The sequence below is a fragment of the Entelurus aequoreus genome, linkage group LG10 (genome assembly GCF_033978785.1).
Source record: "Entelurus aequoreus isolate RoL-2023_Sb linkage group LG10, RoL_Eaeq_v1.1, whole genome shotgun sequence".
Classification (NCBI taxonomy): Eukaryota; Metazoa; Chordata; class Actinopteri; order Syngnathiformes; family Syngnathidae; genus Entelurus; species Entelurus aequoreus.
This window is the reverse complement of record NC_084740.1, coordinates 67178870-67198834: the sequence shown is the minus strand read 5'-3', so window position 1 is coordinate 67198834 and position 19965 is coordinate 67178870. Positions and strand designations below refer to the sequence as shown.

General features: G+C 40.6%; 3 protein-coding genes across 3 annotated transcripts; 2 read left to right on the top strand and 1 right to left on the bottom strand.

The window, feature by feature from the left end:
* Positions 1-808: 808 nt before the first annotated feature.
* Positions 809-4526, top strand: LOC133659207 (olfactory receptor 11A1-like). The gene is made up of 4 exons (XM_062061944.1): positions 809-918; positions 1039-1942; positions 3333-3376; positions 4427-4526. Exons 1-4 carry the CDS (start codon positions 809-811, stop codon positions 4524-4526), a joined length of 1158 nt encoding a protein of 385 aa, XP_061917928.1.
* Positions 4527-4670: 144 nt separating this feature from the next.
* Positions 4671-15808, bottom strand: LOC133658086 (uncharacterized). Its single transcript, XM_062059702.1, has 5 exons — positions 15360-15808; positions 11655-12344; positions 11376-11576; positions 7015-7231; positions 4671-6940 (listed from the first exon to the last, which is right to left on the bottom strand). Exons 1-5 carry the CDS (start codon positions 15448-15450, stop codon positions 6691-6693), a joined length of 1449 nt encoding a protein of 482 aa, XP_061915686.1. The 5' UTR covers positions 15451-15808; the 3' UTR covers positions 4671-6690.
* Positions 15809-16315: 507 nt separating this feature from the next.
* On the top strand, positions 16316-19953 carry LOC133658085 (uncharacterized). Its single transcript, XM_062059701.1, has 11 exons — positions 16316-16925; positions 17181-17344; positions 18020-18123; positions 18216-18310; positions 18387-18467; positions 18601-18720; positions 18950-19030; positions 19112-19189; positions 19279-19344; positions 19512-19771; positions 19859-19953. Exons 2-10 carry the CDS (start codon positions 17256-17258, stop codon positions 19578-19580), a joined length of 783 nt encoding a protein of 260 aa, XP_061915685.1. The 5' UTR covers positions 16316-16925; positions 17181-17255; the 3' UTR covers positions 19581-19771; positions 19859-19953.
* Positions 19954-19965: the final 12 nt, after the last annotated feature.

The following is a 19965-nucleotide window of genomic DNA, read 5'->3' as shown; positions in this document are numbered from 1 at the left end:
GGTACGAATACTTCCGTTGCCGTCGTGACGTCACGCGCATACGTCATCATACATAGACGTTTTCAAGCGGACGTTTCCCGGGAAATTTAAAATTGCACTTTATAAGTTAACCCGGCCGTATTGGCATGTGTTGCAATGTTAAGATTTCATCATTGATGTATAAACTATCAGACTGCGTGGTCGGTAGTAGTGGATTTCAGTAGGCCTTTAATGTGTAATTATTCAGTACTTGTTGGCTTTTTCTGTTTTCATAGTCCGTGTTTACAGCTGCGAAAAGTCTATTCGCTTTTTGCTGCTTTATTTGCTGCTCTACGTGCCTTGAATTGCCCCCATGGAGATAAATAAAGTTCTTTGAATTGAACTGACTATCTACATGATGACTATTGACATGATGGGGGGAACCGACCAAGAATGAAAAACAACAACAGAGGTCTTTGTTGATCTGGGTTACGTTGTCAGTTTAAGAATTAAGAGCAGTGCATGTCAATGTGTATTATGTGTTGACAAGTGAAGGGAGGAGAACTTTTTCCTCCTACGCGTGTTCGTTTAATCTCTAATAGGTCGTTGTCAATTTTCAGATTCACCATCTTAGATTTATTTTACAGTGTGATCGTTTGAAGCAAAGCAATACAATTCCCTCATGGCCACAAGCAGGTAAAGAAAGACTTGCTGCCACCAGGTGTATGTGTATGCTAACACAATGTGTAGTTAGTATTCAAGATAATTAAATCCTTCACATGTTAAAGACTGGCTGTCATAGAAAGTTTGAGTGACAGGAGGCCCTGAAGACTTGGAGGTGCTTGTTGACATGACGGCAACTCTTGGTGGATCATGTAATGAGATCCATGGAGGGCGAACAAGTCTTATAAAAGAAGTGATCCTACTCCGACACTTCACTTTGTGCATTGTGGAGATGAAGAGGAAGACCATCTCCCTGCACATGAATCAATGTGATCTTCATTTTAGGACTCTTGTTGGCTTCGTTACAGTCTGCTGGATCTTTTTTATTCATTTTTCTGGGACTAACTTCATGGATGCTGAATTCAATGGAACATATATAACTTTTGGTGGCTATGTAGACATGGACAAATATGGATATATTTACTTTGTCATCTTTTTGACAATATATATTTTCATCCTCTGCTCTAACTGCACCATTATATGTCTAATCTGGATCCACAGGAACCTTCATGAGCCTATGTACATTATCATTGCTGCTTTGTCAATTAACTCTGTTTTGTTTAGCAGTGGAATCTACCCTAAACTTTTCATTGACGTCTTATCTCAAAAACAGACCATTTCTCATTCTGCTTGTATGTTTCAATATTTTTTTGTTCATTCATTAGGTGGATCAGACTTCTTACTGTTGTCAGCCATGGCTTATGACAGGTATGTGTCTATCTGCAAACCTCTGCAGTATCCAACTAGCATGGGAAAAAGAACTGTTATTGTCCTCTTGACTTTAGCCTGGTTTATCCCTGCATTGGAGCTCGGAGTTGGAGTCGTAATGAATTCTAAACAAAAAATGTGCACTTTTATTACAGGTGGAGTCTGGTGTAACACTTCAGTCCACAAACTTCACTGTGTAAAATCAATATTTCTTAATGTTCATGTTTTGATTGTCACAATAACTAATATTATTGCTCCTGTGATGTTCATTCTTTTTACATACATAAAGATATTTATAATAACTGTTCACAGTTGTGGGGAAGTTAGGAAAAAAGCTACAGAGACATGTTTACCCCACCTGATGGTTTTATTCTGCTTCACTTGTTTAATTGTTTTTGATGCTATGACCGATCGACTGCAGTCAGACCTTCCAAAAAGTGTAAGTTTAGTAATGACTTTACAGGTGGTTGTGTATAGTCCTCTGTTAAATCCAATCATTTATGGAGTGAAAATGAAAGAAATATCAAAACACATAAAGAAATTGTTTTGTCAGGTCAAACCCATGAAATAAAATGAGTAAAATGTGGATATTTGTGTAATAGTAGTGTTTTATTACTGATGGTAATACATGTTTAAAAAAAAAGAAACCAAGCATTTAAAATGGTTCTATGAGTAAACAAATGGTCTCATGTCTGATTGTTGTGTCATGTCAAAATAAACAAGGTAATCTGCATAATGTTTATGACTGTTTCTTCTGAAAATATCTCACCTCATGAGGTTTTTAAAGGGCCGTGTATTTCTTACATGCTAAAATGGAAACAATGAGTTCTCTCTGCTGTGTTCAAAGAGATGCAGCTGTGTTTTGGACCAGCTCTACACGAGAGGGAGAAGACTGGTTGACCGCAAAATAAGAAGCATTGCCGAGATGTGTATATGGTTATTGTGTTAGTTTATTATAAACATGCATACAATTACTATATCATACTTCTCACATTTCCAGTTCCTCATTACAGCATGTCCAAAAAGGATTAGAAAAAAATCTGAGCTTTTTTAGTTTTACCCTTTTTTGTTTCACAGCAATTTCTAACACATTTGTTTGTACTCAATTTGTAACACGACAGGGAATAAATGAGTACGTAAATAAATAGACAACTGTTTAAGTAGATTAATATTTAATACATAAACAATAAATAAAATAATCATAAATAAATATTTAAAGGAGAACTGCACTTTTTGGGGGGGAATTTTGCCTATCGGTCACAATTATTATGAGAGACATTCTAAGATGTAAAAATCATCTCGTTCTTGATAGCTAGCAATGCAGCTAATGGAAGCAATCAACTCTACCTCAAAATCACTTTAAAAATGCATTCAAAAACCCTCAACAATACTTAATTTATGTTCCGTAACCTGTATACTAACCAAGCTATAGCCACATTGTTATTGTAAGAACGAACGCGGAGGAACTCTTTTTCTAGCGTAGTAACACACCGGCGTGTTTTGGTGTTAGCCGTAGAAGCTAACTGAGGCAAAAGATAAGCTAGCTTCTACATCAACCTGAAATGCATTTGAGTTTGTTATGCACAACACTGTGATAGGACACCAATCTATACTGAGTGGAAAACATGAACAATCATATCTGTAAAGTATTATTTCATGTTTAGTTTGTACACAGCTAGCCAGAGAGCGTATGCTGTCTGTCATGATACACGCATGACGTGCTGCGTGTCTCATGATTAATATAAAGTGTGACTCACTCGATGTCTGTTTGGTCCAGCTGGCCGGGGACATTTTTTCTGGTTTGTTCGAGGTAAGCACTCCATTTATGTTGAAATAGCTTGTCTCCAAATTCCACATTTAGCAACTTAAGAGTTGATTTCACCCCACTCTATCGGCTTCAGTCTGCTCCAACCTCTCACACTCTTCTTCATGCTCCCTTCTAGAAGCAGAACTTAATCCTTCGTTCATTTAGCTTCAAAAGCAAAAGGTTGAGAATCCTCATTTGTCCAAAAATAGTCGTCTTCGTTGTCTGTTACCAAGACCGCCATGATTAGAACATACACAAGTGTTTTGTATGCGGAAGTAGGAACACACTGGAAGTCGGACGTGCGCTGCTATGGATACAGAAATCAATGTGCGGAACAAGTCCATCACGGAAATGATTAGAATGACCAAAATATAGTAAATATTGAACATATTACATATTGTTATGTATATATATATATATATATATATATATATATATATATATATATATATATATATATATATATATATATATATATGGTTACTACATTATATATATACTTGCAGTGTGTATATTGTAGATATTACATATTGTTATGATGGTGTCTGCTACTACATTATATATATACTTGCAGTGTGTATATTGTACATATTACATATTGTTATGAAGGTGTCTATTACTACATTGTATATATACTTGCAGTGTGTATATTGTACATATTACATATTGTTATGAAGGTGTCTGTTACTACATTATATATATACACTTGCAGTGTGTATATTGTAGATATTACATATTGTTATGAAGGTGTCTGCTACTACATTATATATATACTTGCAGTGTGTATATTGCACATATTACATATTGTTATGAAGGGGTCTGCTACTACATTATATATATACTTGCAGTGTGTATATTGCACATATTACATATTGTTATGAAGGTGTCTGTTACTACATTATATATATATATTTGCAGTGTGTATATTGTACATACCTGCGGAAGTTCAGTGTAGAGGACCCCTCTCCAGGTCTGGAGTCCGACAGCCACCCATCCGAGCCTTCATGGACGACCTGACAGTGACCACTACATCTGTCCCAGGTGGATCCTAAATTGCCTTCAGGAGGTGATTTCCTGGGCTCGCATGAGCTTCAAGCCGACTAAGTCGAGGTCCCTTGTGCTAAAGAAAGGAAAGGTTACAGGCAAGTTGTGCTTCTCACTTGGCACCACCAAAATACCATCACTCACCGAGTAGCCTGTCAGGAGTTTGGGGAAGGTGTTCAATTGCAGCCTGAGAGACGCAGCCTCCACAAAAGCGACCAACCAAGACCTGGAGACCTGGCTGGCCGTGGTGGACAAGTCTGGCCTTCCTGGCAAGTTCAAGGCCTGAATTTACCAGCATGGGATTCTTCCTCGGATCCTCTGGCCCCTCATGGTGTAAGAAGTCCCCATTTCAACGGTGGAAGGCTTTGAGATGAGGGTTAGTATACTAACCCTCATCTCAAAGCCTTCCACCGTTGAAATGGGGACAACAACAAAAGCCATATGACCATTAGCCACAACACAATCAGGCTTTCTTTTTAATACCACACAAATTAATCCCGTATAACAAATATCTCCCCCCTTCCGCCGTCCATGTAATCCGCCAATACAATGCCACCACACTCAACCCCACAGTCCGAAGTGCAGATCAACACCCAAAGTTTATACAGAAAATATATTACCCAAAGTCCCCAAAGTTACATATGTGACATGCACGTACGGGCAAGCGATAAAACATTGGAAGCCACAGCCTACTTACGGTACCACGCATCCAACTCAAGTCCTCCTGGTAATTGTCTCTTTTCGTCCCAGTTCTCCACAGGCCAATGATAAATCCACAAAAAAGGTTAAAAAAATTAGGATATGCTCCAAGTAGTGGCTCCACAGCAAAACGATCTGGCTAGCAGGTGGTCCCGGTGGTGTCTGTGGTCAGTTTCCGCTTCCGCCTCATGCGACAGCACCCGATGCCTTTTATAGTCCCACATTCCATTCATCTCCGTTCTAAGCTGCCAACTTGTCGTGGTAGAGGAGTTTGCGTGTCCCAATGATCCTAGGAGCTATGTTGTCCGGGGGCTTCTTTGCCCCCAAGTAGGGTCTCCCAATCCAAACAGGTCCTAGGTGAGGGATCAGACAAAGAGCAGCTCGAATACCTTTATGGAAATGGAAAAACAAGGACTCATATTTACGGTGCCCCCCCCCCTCTTTAGCCAGGCCCGGAGGTGGGGCATGATGGCGAGCACCTGGGCACTTGGCGGTCTGATCCTCGGCTACATAAGCTAGATCTTGGGACGTGGAAAGTTACCTCGCTGGGGGGGGGGAAGGAGCCTGAGGTGGAGAAATTCCGACTGGATCACTTCGACGCACAGCAAGGGCTCTGGAACCAGTTCTCTCGAAAGGGGCTGGACTCTTTTCCACTCTGACTGACACTTCCACGACGGGCTAGGGTGTCAATTCTTGTTGCCCCCCCGGCTCAAAGCTTGCACGTTTGGAGTTGAACCCAGTAGACGGGCGGGTAGCTTTCCTCCCTTTAGAGAAGCCCTGCAGTAAACCATTAGTGACTCAGCAGGAGTCAGGAGAAGAATTCCAAAAAGGAAAAGTTAATCTCCAGTCTGTTTTTCTCGTGTCTTTGTCAGTGTATCTTTTATTATACACTGAACTACTGAGCGTTTTTTCTCCTGAATGTTTTCATGTGTGATTACATTATCCCTTTTTTGGAGAATATTTTACCACAAACTGAACACCTGAAGTTGTTTTTTTCCTGTGTGTGTTCTCAAATGTGTCAGCGTCGTTGCCCTTTGAGAACATCTTTTGCCGCAGTTTGGGCAATAGAAAGGTTTTTCTCCTGTGTGTGTTCTCATGTATCTTTCCATATTACATCCCTGTAAGAATATTTTACCGCAAACTGAACGACTGGAAAGCTTTTCTCTTGTGTGTGTGCTCATATGTGACCGCATTGTTTCCTTTCGAGAAAACCCATTGCCACTGTTTGAGCAAATGAAAGGTTTTTCTCCGGTGTGTGTTTTCATGTGTGATTGGATACTACTTTTTTGAGAGAGACTTTTACCGCAAACTGAACAACAATAAGGTTTTGCTCCTGTGTGTGTTCTCATGTATCTTTCCATATTACATCCCTGTATGAATATTTTACCGCAAACTGAACAACTGGAAAGCTTTTCTCCTGTATGTGTGCTCATATGTGACCGCATTGTTTCCTTTCGAGAAAACCCATTGCCACTGTTTGAGCAATCGAAAGGTTTTTCTCTGGTGTGTGTTTTCACGTGTGATTGGATACGGTACTTCTTTTTTGAGGGAGACTTTTTTACCGCAAACTGAACAACAATAAGGTTTTGCTCCTGTATGTGTTCCAAACTTTGTACGTTGTTTATATGTCTTCGTGCTGAACAACAGGGGTGTTAGGAACGAGTTCAACATTGGGGAGAACACACCCATACACACATTCACATATACAATTTTGTTAATGTCAAAGCACTGGGCAATGTGCATTTGGGTCATCAGTCTCCCTCCCTCACACAGCAGCAATCACTCAGAGGGTTTTTCTGAGGTGAAGGGATGATGACCACGGTGATCCTGTCGGCCGACATCACCCGCAGATGGTTGGCGACGTCCTGCATGGAGAGGATGGAGCAGTGGTTCCGCTTCAGGCATTTCTTCCGGACTCTGGAGCAATCCATCATCAGCTCCAGTCGCTCCAGGTGCCGCAGTTTGTGGAGGCTTAGCAGGTCCAACCCCTGCATGGGGAACCTGGAAGGCGAGAGAGCGGCGCTCAGAATTCAAGTAAAAACTCGGATCCCCGCCAAGGCGAGGTGGGGTCTCACCTTATGCGCAGCGTCTTGAGTTGAGGGAACAACTTGGCGATGCAACAACACAGGCTGCCCTCCTGGCTCCCGTTTTTATTGTTGATGTCCAGGTGCTCCAGAGACTCGACTTTGGCAGCGATGGAGTCCAAATCCTTGAGAATGACGTTCACACGCAGCGTCAGGCTGGTCACGCTGGCGGGGATGTTGGTCCAGTACTTGGCCAGGAAGTTGATGCCTGTCTCGGGAACCGCAAAACATTGTGAGAACGTCCGACATGGAGTGCTCAAATCTGGTTTCTGGTGATACTACAAATGTGGGTGTTGCTTTGATACCAAGTAGTTACATGGGCAGTGCCGGTCATACCAAATCTGATACTTCTAATTTTCAAGATCATTGAATGAGTAAATTTTTGTCACAATTATAAACAGACAAACAACGTAGGATGGCTGTGTAACAAAATCCATTAATTCTTTACATTATTTCCTTATACGCTCAAAAAAATGTATTTACATCCAAATCGCGTTTTTAAAACAATTTTTTTTTTTTAAAGAATACATTTTGTAGATTAAAAACAATAATCAACTTTGTTATAAATGCTATTACTACTGATACTATTGCTTATACAAATGTTTGGTTTTCCTTTTTTTTTTTTGTACTGTTAGTACTGTTTTTTCCGGACTTTGGGGCACACCGCAACCACTACATTTTCGAATACATTTTTTCCCCATATATTAGCCGCACCGGACTACTGTATAAACTGCAGATATATACGCATAAATATTTGTACATTTTCATTAACATACCTTAATTGTTTCCAAACAGTGTCTGTAAAACGGCAGTAAAACGGATGATCAAACAAAACAGAAGTCATCGTCATGGACCCACTAGCTGAGGAAGCTAGCTCTCCAATCAGCTAAACAGACTCAATAACTCCACAGTCACATTTTGGTGAATTTACTGAGGAATTTGTGAAACTGAAACAATACAAACATAATGCCATTGCAGGTTAATAATTCTAACAGACACTTTTGAACGTGTCAGCGTATTAGCTAATGCTAATGATGCTAGCTTGATTACATTACGATAGCATGTTCGATAGTAAGTTTGAATAGTTTTAGTTATATCTTAAAACTTACAAACGTTGCATGGAGTGATGAATGAAAAAAACATTCGAGTAGAAACACACCAGACGACGGAACGGCATTTGTACTTCCAGTTCAAGACACTAAACAGATGGAAATACTTTACACGTTCAACCAGCAGCTCCTCTCAAAAGATGGCACCAAAGCACAAACAATGACACATCTTTTTAGTGTCTCTGTTTTCGTTTTATGAAAACCATTTATTGAATACAAAATAACATTGTCATAAGCGAAGACCACTCCATGAATAAGACGCACCGTTTTATAAGCCGCAGGGTAGCGTAGGAAAAAAGTAGCGTCTTATAGTCTGGAAAATACAGTATTGTATTTGTATTTCTTCTTCTCAGCATATTGTAAAGATGGGATTGGGTTGGTGTTGGGGTTGCTCAATTTTCTTTTGATAGATTGATTAACAGTCTATATTTTTTGTAGATAACATTTAAAAAAACACATTTTTAAAAATATGTTTTTATGCCAACATTGCGCTTATAAGTAGGGATGTCCGATAATGGCTTTTTGCCGATATCCGATATGCCGATATTGTCCAACTCTTTAATTACCGATACCGATATCAACCGATATATACAGTCGTGGAATTAACACATTATTATGCCTAATTTGGACAACCAGGTATGGTGAAGATAAGGTACTTTTTAAAAAAATTAATCAAATAAAATAAGATAAATAAATTAAAAACATTTTCTTGAATAAAAAAGAAAGTAAAACAATATAAAAACAGTTACATAGAAACTAGTAATTAATGAAAATTTGTAAAATTAACTGTTAAAGGTTAGTATTATTAGTGGACCAGCAGCACGCACAATCATGTGTGCTTACGGACTGTATCCCTTGCAGACTGTATTGATATATATTGATGTATAATGTAGGAACCAGAATATTAAAAACAGAAAGAAACAACCCTTTTGTGTGAATGAGTGTGAATGAGTGTAAATGGGGGAGGGAGTTTTTTTGGGTTGGTGCACTAATTGTAAGTGTATCTTGTGTTTTTTATGTGGATTTAATAAAAATAAAAAATAAAAAAAAATAAAAAACACGATACTGATAATAAAAAAACCGATACCGATAATTTCCGATATTACATTTTAACGCATTTATCGGCCGATAATATCGGCAGACCGATATTATCGGACATCTCTACTTATAAGTTGTACGGCAGCAGCCAAGAGGAGCTTTTGTGACCTGTGACCTGGAACTTGATTTGAAAAGGTTTTATTGTCATTATTTACAAAATTATACGTACCGGTATTGAGAATTGGGTTGAATCGAGACATCATCCCAAAAGTCAGATTTGCAGAACACGACTGAAATGTGTCATCAGCATGCATTGTCATGATATGACGACAGTAGTAAAAATGTACATCATGTTTGTATTGCTTGCATTCTGTCACGTGACTTCTTCCCGGAAGTGATAAAAAGTGGTGGTCAACCAAGCTAAGATGGCTGGGCACAAACTCTGTGAGTACACAAGGGACCTAGGGTGCTATAGGGTGCTAAAAGCAGGCACAAATAGACTAAAAAAATATTTTTTTTTTACCCAAGAGCCATAGTAGCATTAAACAGGCCCTGAGTGAGCACAATGTGTCTGTCATGTCCTCATGTGTCATGTCTTTTATTTTTTGGACTATAATGTGCAATAATGTTGGACTGTGCAATATATCCTAAATGGCCTCTTGATAAGTGCAATAATACTGGACTGTGAAATAGAATAATGTGCAATAACCTGACTATAATGTGCAATAATGTTGGACTGTGCAATATATCCCAAAGGGCTTCTTGATAAGTGCAATAATTAGGGGTGTGGGAAAAAAATCGATTCGAATTCCAATCGCGATTCTCACGTTGTGCAATTCAGAATCGATTCTCATTTTTAAAAAATCGATTTTTTATTTATTTAAAAAAAAATATATATATATATATATTTTTATTTTATTTTTTATTAATCAATCCAACAAAACAATACACAGCAATACCATTACAATGCAATCCAATTCCAAAACCAAACCCGACCCAGCAACACTCAGAACTGCAATAAACAGAGCAATTGAGAGGAGACACAAACACGACTCAGAACAAGCCAAAAGTAGTGAAACAAAAATGAATATTATCAACAACATTATAAATATTCGTTACAATTTCAACATAGCAGTGATTAAAAATCCCTCATTGACATTATCATTAGACATTTATAAAAAAAATAAATAAAAGAACAATAGTGTCACAGTGGCTTACACTTGCATCTCATCTCATAAGCTTGACAACACACTGTGTCCAATATTTTCACAAAGATAAAATAAGTCATATTTTTGGTTCATTTAATAGTTCAAACAAATTGACATTATTGCAATCAGTTGATAAAACATTGTCCTTTACAATTATAAAAGCTTTTTACAAAAATCTACTACTCTGCTTGCATGTCAGCAGACTGGGGTAGATCCTGCTGAAATCCTATGTATTGAATGAATAGAGAATCGTTTTGAATCGGGGAAAAATCGTTTTTGAATCGAGAATCGTGTTGAATTGAAAAAAATAAATAAATCGATTTATAATCGAATCGTGACCCCAATAATCGATATTGAATCGAATCGTGGGACACCCAAAGATTCACAGCCCTAGCAATAATACAGGACTGTGAAACAGAATAATGTGAGGCTGTCACCTTACACCTCTGTCACTTTATTATATATATATATATATATATATATATATATATATATATATATATATATATATATATATATATATATTTATTCATTTTTTTCTATATTCTTTTTTATCTTTTTTACTATTTATATTACTATACTATTATGTATGCACCTTAGGGGATCTGCTCCAATGTTGTTCTTCTTTGAACCTGTTCACTAACTATTCTATATCTTCCTGCAAAAAGCAGATCGGGACATGATATCACTTCAATACCAACACACATAAAGTACACGCAGAATTCTGTATAACACTTATTTTTCACATCAACTCCGCTTCACAACACACCTCAAACGCGCCTTCTTTGCAGACATTTTTTGTGTAGCTATATTCAGCGAGTGCAGTGACATAGTAAAAGGGAAAGAGAGGTGTATCCTTCATCATGCACTTATTACATAATCAAGTAAGAGTGGTCACCGAAGAGCGTAGATCCGCCACCACAAACCTAGGGAGTGTACATTACCACCATGTGTTTTGATAGCATCTTCATCAAGGTACCTCCTGGCATCAACTCACCGTAGATGCTGAAAGACTCCAGGTGCTTGATGGGACTCAGCCAGGAGTTCAGGCGAAAATTCACGCCATCTGGAAAGGACCTGTAGCGCACCGTCAGCGATCTGAGCGAGGTCAGGCTCCACAAGGCCACCTCGGGCAGGATGGTATTGTGGTAGACCTCCAGCTCCAAGGTGGTCAGAGCTGGGCCGTCGTACTGGGATCCTGAGGAAGGCAACTCAATTAAAAGCTTCTCTCGGGCCTGGCCCATGGAATTAGTGTTCACATGAGGACGGGGTTTACCTGGACGCCGAGGGTCCGGGAGGCTCAGGCAGTCGTCGGGCACAGGTTCCTGCAGCCGCCCCCTCATTCCCCATGAGAGGTGTTTGAGCTTCTTCAGCTGCACCATCATGTGGGTCAAGTCTCGGCGGGGCACAGGACTCACCTCTTCCAGGTGGTGGAAGAGCAGGTACTGCAGGTTGCTCAGGTGCGACACGGCTTTAAAGAAGGCGATGATGCACGTCAGGCTGACGCTGCATATGCTCAGGTGTGTCAGACGACCTGTCAGCCGGGCGATCAGGCTGGGGCCCAGCATGGGCTTCGACAAGGCGGTGTTCCGTACGCCCACGTCCTTGAGGTCTGAGAACAGCATGAGGTAGTCCAGGTCCAGTTTCATCCTCTTGTGCAATCCTACGTACTTGAACACGATGGCGGTGAGCGTTGGGAGGAACTTGGCGAGCATCCACCAATCCTTATGCTTAAATTTCCACACAACCACCCGGGTCACCTTGCGGTGGCGCAGGGTGTCCCAGAAGCCAGGGGTGTAGCGGCTGAGATCCTTCAGCATCACAATGTGCCTCCTCCACAGGTAAGGGTGGTCGATGAGCTTCCTGAGGGCCGTGCAGCAGCAGCGGACGGCGTGCTTTTCCTTCGTGCTCAGGTAACTGAACACCGACACCCAGAGCTCCGGCGGAAGATCCAACATCTGTTCCCCTGTCAATCACAAGTCAGTCAGTTACAGGAATGAGGCTCCCTCATGGAAGCTAAACGTCTAACGCGGTGGTCAGCAATCCGCGGCTCTTTAGCGCAGTCCGAGTGGCTCCCTGGAGCATTTTTAAAAACTATTGAAAATGGAAAAAGACGGGGGGAAAATACAATTTTTGTTTTAGTATGTGTTTTGTTTGAGGACAAACTTGACACAAACCTTCCCACTTGTCATATTGAGAAGACAGTGAAAGTGGAGGCACGTAAAAGAGACAAAATGGCACATCCTGAAGAGACGGTCAGAAGGCGGCTTGAAGATGATCTGTAAAACATAATCTATGCAACATTTTGACCAAAAAGCACCATTACATGTTATGTAGACCTCAAGGAAGTGTTTTACATGCAGAAAAAAACATCTCAATAGGTCCCCTTTAAAGAAGATTAAAGATTATATTAGGGCTGGGCGATATGGCCTTTTATTAATATCTCGATATTTTTAGGCCATGTCACGATATATATCCCGATATTTTGCCTTAGCCTTGAATTAACACTTGATGCATATAACCACAGCAGTATGATGATTCTGTGTGTCTACATCAGTGGTTCTTAACCTGGGTTCGGTGAGTCGGCCTCAGGGGTTCGGCGCAGGTCAAGACACACCCGACTCATCGTGCAAATAAAAACGTATCCCTATCGGCTAATTATGGATACCCCCAAACAATGTTCCTTCTAATTTTCCATCTGATTTGCAGGTGTGTAATTTGTCGTGAGTTCATGCACTGTGTTGGTTTTGTTCTTTGAACAAGGTGATGTTCATGCACGGTTCATTTTGTGCACCAGTAAAAAAACATATAACTTTATCTTGAATTTGAAAAAAATATATATATATATTTTTTCACTAAAGAAGGGTTCGGTGAATGTGCATATGAAACTGGTGGGGTTCGGTACCTCCAATAAGGTTAAGAACCACTGGTCTACATTAAAACATTCTTGTTCATACTGCCTTAATATATGCTCATTTTAAACTTTCATGCAGAGAGGGAAATCACAACTAAGTCAATTTACCAAAACTGTATTTATTAAACAGTTATTAAGCAGTGGCACAAACATTCATGTCAATTCAAAACAGAAAGTGCAAGATTGTCAGAGACATTTTAAAACAAGCTATGAGTGCACTTTTGTGCATGATGTCACTAAGATGACATATCGAAACAACACTAAATTAAAGTGCACTTTTTGTACAGAACGCCACTACAATAGTTTAAAACAAAGTGCACTTTTGTGCATGATGTCACACAAGATATTTCAATAACTGTAAAATAAAAATGAGCTGCATAATTGGAAATCAAATTGAGTATGTCCTTCGCTATGTGGTAGGTTCCTGCGGACGTTATCTCCTGTTTTTTTCATACGGTGTTGATGTGGAAATGGAAGATGCCAGGCTCAATTGGATCAGTGCTGGTTGCTTGGGCATTTTGTTGGGTAGCACCGGCCGGAGATGTTGACATGCGGAGTTTCAAGCACTCTTCATTCTCTAGCGGGTGACTTTTCAAATGATGCTACAAATTAGCAGTGCTGCTACTTTTTGTAGCGACGCTTTTGCCGCAAACTTGACATATTACGGTTGTCTGTTCAACATCTTCCCGCTTGAAGCCAAACCACCGCCAGACGATGGACCCCGTGCTGTTTTTCTTGGGAATGAATTATTCTTCCTTCATTTGTTACCAGATTTGCACCTTCTCTCTCTCGTATTACCACTCGCACCGCTCCGCTTGCGCCACCTGCCACAACTAACGTTACTCATTCCGCTACCTCTCTGCTCCGCGAGGGCGTATGACGTTGCATGCGCGACAGAATGTGACGTATGTAAGAAGGTGCGCTTGTTTTATGTCTCTGTGAGAAGGAGAGACAAGAAAGAGTGAGAAAAGCCTGTAGTGTAATGCCCGCAGCTAAAAGCAACTGCGTGAGAACGTATATTCGAATACTCACGATATAGTCATTTTCTACATCGCACAGAGACAAACCCGCGATATATCGAGTATATTCGATATATCGCCCAGCCCTGGATTATATTTTACTTTTCCGATAAATATTTCCAAAAGAGACTTTATTTTTAAGATTTTTTAATTGATTTATTATTTTTTTATGTGAATAATCATGCAACTTTTAAAATAAAATTAGAGCTACTCCTCCTCTTAAGTATTTGTTTTAATAAAACATCTTGACACATACACTATTTGGCTTTGTCGAAACTCACTTTCCGGTAAAGATATTATGGTGTGCGCACATTATATCATAGATCAATATTTAGCCAAAATGTATCAGGATACTAGTTTTGGTGCTTTTTGCCTAGCCCTAATGAGTGGACAAACTTTTTTTAATTTAAAAGGTGCTGTGTGTACAACATGCAACATAATCTCTTTTTTTTTTTTTTAAATGATTCAACAACAGAACATGAAGTTATTTACTTACGAGTGTTGCTTTCATTTCGTTCAGTGGCAAAAAACATTGTCCTCCATGTAAGGGTGCTCTGATTTTAAATACAAAGTACACAATTGTACATATATGTCTATATTGACTTTAAATATAAAGTACACAATTGTACTAGTTATCACTATATTTGAAATATAACGTACACATGATTGTAGATGTAATATATCACTGTATTGATTTGAAATATAACGTACACATGATTGTAGATGTAATATAACACTATATTGATTTTAAATATAACGTTCACACAAGAGACACTTTTGAAACAATCCACGTTGGCTCCCTGGAGAGGCTGGAAAAGGCGCTGGGGAGATTTAAGGCCCAAAGCGTGGATCTCCACCAAAGCCAGCCTACTTACAAGTCCATCCATTTCTTACTGCTTGTCCCTACTTTGAAGTGTGTGTGTGCAAATCAAAAAAATTCCATAGCCAACAATTTTACTTTCACTTCTTGACAAAGGTCGTCCACTCAGTAAAGTAGTTACAAGTGTTCTTTGACGTTAATGATGAAATACAAAGTTAGTAAACAAACCTGTTCTGTGTACACAACCTGAGGCTTCTTGAAAACTGCGTCCAGTCGTTGACGTCGTCGCTCGTTCCCCTCTTTTGTTCGAGAAAGTCATTCCTCGTACTTTGCTATCGATCTTTCGCACATTTCCACACAAATGCAACACTTTACGTGATCTCTGCCGAGCAATGTGTTCGCAACTTCCGCCTCTCTTTGTTAGCAGCTAGCAAGCTAAGCTAAGATAGCCCGAGAAGTTTCAAAGTTGACGGAGACGAGTCGAGTTTCTCTTGACACGAGTAATTAATAAAGAGTAGTTTGTCACACGACGGACGAAGCAGCACACACGAGGAAATGAAAGATTAACGTAGACTTGAAGAGCACACTGTGGCGTTATGTCCATCTCAGTGGCCAAACATGTTCCTCTTCTTTTAGTTTTCTGGCGGGTGGCAGCTGTAACTTAGAAGGCGCATACCGCCACCTACTGTACCGGAGTATATAGCATGCTAGTATCATATCTTTATTAAGAGTCGGGTTGGGGCTGGCTTTGTTTGGCAGGGCCTCTGGGGCCCAACGTCCACCCCTTCTGGATGGTCATCTTGGTTGGGGCCTGCTGGGTCTTGTCCCCGCGTCTATCATGGCAGCTCGGTGCACTGCAAAGTATTATGCAGTGTTGCAAGTTGGCCAGCTGCTGGGGTAGTGACCTTGTGTGTCTGTGAACTCCTTTTTTTTCTCTCTCTTTCCTCAGGGGGAGGATCCGTCAGAGCAGTTGCTGGATGTTCCATCTGCACCGTTGGGGTCCCTGCAGGTGGGGTGGGTGGTTACCGTGACCTTGTGCTGTGCGGTCCTACGGCGGCTGATTTGGCTTGGACGGGCCCCGCCGTGCTCTCCCGGGGGGGTTGGGCTGGTGGGGCGGGGGCGGTCTTCCCGTCAAGCTGCGGGGAGTCTCGGGCGTTCCGCCTTTCTGCCCGCGTGGGGTGTGGTTGGGCTGGCTGTCCCCTGCTTCTCCCGTGCCATGTCCTTTGCTGGGCATGTCTGTCTATGGCCCGCTGCTGGCCCTGCCGGGCAGCATAGTAGGCCTGTCTGGGGTTCCGGTCCCTGGCAGGCCTGGTTGTTCCTTGTTTTCCTGGGCATCGCACCTCCTGTTTTGGGTTGGGCTCTCTGGGTGGCCTTTTTTCTATTTTTGAGCTTTCTCAGTTGGTATAGTGTCCAAACATGAGGTCTGCCTTCTTCTTCTTCGACTTTTCTGGCGGGTTGCAGCTGTCGCGCCAATTTTCTTCCCATTACAAAAACCTTCCTATCCCCCATTTACTTCCGGGGTCATTTCCGCTTACGTCATTTCCTCTTACGCACGTCATTTCCTCTTACTGCCCGTCGCTGGTTTTTTTTTCATTTTTTATAATATAGTCATTTCCTCTTACGTCATTGACAGCGATCGATAGAATCGATAGAATCCAAATCTCCTGAAAATGGTGGTGTCACTGAATGATATTCGTCTTTATCTTTCCCAGGGGACTTATGTCAAACACCAGCAGGCTTCGAAACATTTCAAGCGGAGTGTTAGGGCCGCTGCTGGGAACTTCTGTCTTCGTGGTAACGTGCAAAAAATATGAATTAATATATAATACTGTTAAATGTCTGTACTACTTTAAATCAACATTATTGTTGAAACCATTTCACTAATATTAATTAATATATAATACTGTTAAATGTCTGTACTTTAAATCAACATTATTGTTGAAACCATTTCACTAATATTAATTAATATATAATACTGTTAAATGTCTGTACTTTAAATCAACATTATTGTTGAAACCATTTCACTACAATATTTTGTGTCCTGTGTAGAAGAGGTCCTGTACCATGGGAACAGAAGGGTCATTTGGACAGAGGAGGAGAAAGTGGCTGTGTTAACCGAAGCCCATGCAGGCCATTTTGGACCACGGAGGATGCAAGCGAAGATTGCTCCCCGGTTTTATTGGCGGTCCATCACAAAGGACACATTGGATTGGGTAAGCAAGCTCCTAGAAGGAAGATATTTGCTTTTAATTTTTATTTTTAGTTGAAACACTCACAGGTTAGTAGTTAGTAGTAGGTCGCAAAGTGTTGTGGAATCAAATCATATCTACAATGTTTCCCTTTATTACTGCTTTTAGGTGCGCACATGTCCTGACTGCCAGCGTTTTGAAAAATTAAAGACCGAGGCGCCTGAGCTGAAGCCCGTCAAGGTCGTATCACCTTGGTACATGGTTGGTGAGTGGGTTTATTCACACATCCCTCACCTTTTCACGCACAACTATACAAAAACTCAGTCTACATTCAAATATTTGCTAAACTGAGGACTGGAATTCATGCTCTAGGTGTGGACCTCTTTGGACCTGTGAAAAAGTCGTCTAAGGGGAACAGATATTGTCTCACTTTGACCGATTATTTCACCAAGTGGGTTGAACATTTTCTTTACTCATGGTTTGCCTGAAGTTATCCTCACTGACCAGGGCACTGAATTCAAGAAAGAGGTAACTAAATGGTGGTCTTTGACTATTGTACTCTAGGATTGTAATTCAGTCTGAACGTACTCACATGCTTGAATGCAATATTGAATTCTAACCACAACGTTACTGGTCAAATGTTTCATGATTGTCATATTGGTGATGACCAAGCCAGAACTCATTCCCTTGATGCTACAGAGTTATGGAGGTTCTTCCAAACAATATGGTTAGGCTGGAGACCCTGGATGGAAAGCCCAAGCATATGATGACCCCGTATGCATCACTGAAACCTCTGCGCCCGAGTATGTCAAACTGAATGCTGTTTACAGGCATTTTTGTTCAGAGATCTTAATATCCCTCCCCTGTATCATAATATGCCTCCTCTCTCATTTAGGGACTCACCCTGGCTGGCCAAAGGATTCCCCTTCAGCCCCTGTGCTTCCAGGAGATGCTGAAATGCTGACTTCATCATCGGAGGAGGAAACTGAGGTACTTTTTCAGAAAAAAAGTGTTTGTGTCCATACATGTAGCTTTCTAACTATTTGTATGATTGACACATGTCCAGTGTCATTGTTTCACGGACCATACATATGCTGGCCCCACATCACCCTGGAAAAAGGAGCTGCACCCCGACCAGAAACAACTGGTGAGCAGGTTTCAAATTGAGTAAAATTTTGACTTTGGAGCCAGTATATGATTAAAAATATATACATTTATTGCTTTGTGAAGTGTCCAAGGTTATCTTCAAGTCGAGTAATGTAAAATTTTCTCATGAACAGCTCGAGTATGTTTTGGCCTGCGATCGTCCAGCTATGGAGCTGATCATTAAAGAGGGAGGGGTGTATTTAACCCGAGAAGAGTTTTGGTCTCTCGGGTTGTCCAGAGACATGGACTCCACGGTCAGTTCTGTAACTGTTATGTTTGTTTCACTTGACTGCTTATTCCATGGATATGTATAACTTTGTTACATCTGTAATGTGATGACAGATTGGAAATGCTTGCTCAGAGACATGTAGGATTTCTTAGAGCTGCACAACAGAGGCTGCTTTTGGTCATTAAAAAATCTGATTCAATGGTTACTATAAAACCTCACATATCCTCATGTTTTTGGATTCAAAACTGTTCCAGGGCAAAGATGTCTTCATTGCCAACATGTATATTGTACCAACGTGGAAGCACAAAGACGTCGATCCAATGTCAAGCCTTCCAGTGAGTACAATGAAATTTGAATGATAATAACTACACTAATCTGAAATTTCTTTCTAAAATATTCATAAATGTTTACTACAGAGGGATGCAAATCTAAAGGATGCACTCCTCTTCCCAGCGTGGAGCAAGCACAACGGGCCAGAGCATTACCTTCTCTGTGTAAGTGTTGAAAAGAAAAATACTGGAGATATCTTATAATTCTTGTGCAATTACATTATTTATGCCTCTTTCTGCATTGACCATTACAGGTGTTGAGAGAAACTCTCTTGCTGGACTCTCAGTTTGCCCTTTGGCCATCTGGTTTTGGTGATGAGGTGTACAGAGCCATCTTTATAATAATCCTGGCCACAGTTCCATTTTGGCCACTTTTTGTTCCAGCCATGTTCTGGTTTTGGCTATGGTTCTGTTCTAGTCATCTTTCCCTTCCCCGCTATGCTCATGTTTTAGACATGTTCTTCTTTCGGCTATGTTCCCATTCTAGCCATGTTCCAGTGGTGTGCAACAGGGGTCCCCTACCACAGAGTCATGGACCAGTACTGGTGAAACGTGATTTTGTTCATGCTTTGGCAGTGTTCTAATAGAATTTTCACTTGTTTATTTACAATTTGTCTTCATGTTTAAATATGCCAAGTGGCTTATTGCATTTTATTTTATTCACATTTGGCTTTTTTTTACTGCAGGAGCATTGCGCAGCACATCGTCCCAGGAAGCTGGAGTGAGCTCACTGGAAAAGACATGCAGGTAATAGGTTTACTCTATAAAATATAAATGTCTTGTAGTAAACCCAAAGGCTGTATACATTTTCATGGTGCTAATGTGTATTACCAGGAGATCCCACGCCAGACCTCGGGGAATGACTGTGGTGTTTTCATGCTCATGGTAAGTTGAGCATTTTTAAAGAAGAAGAGTAGGTTAAACTTCCCCCACAATGATGT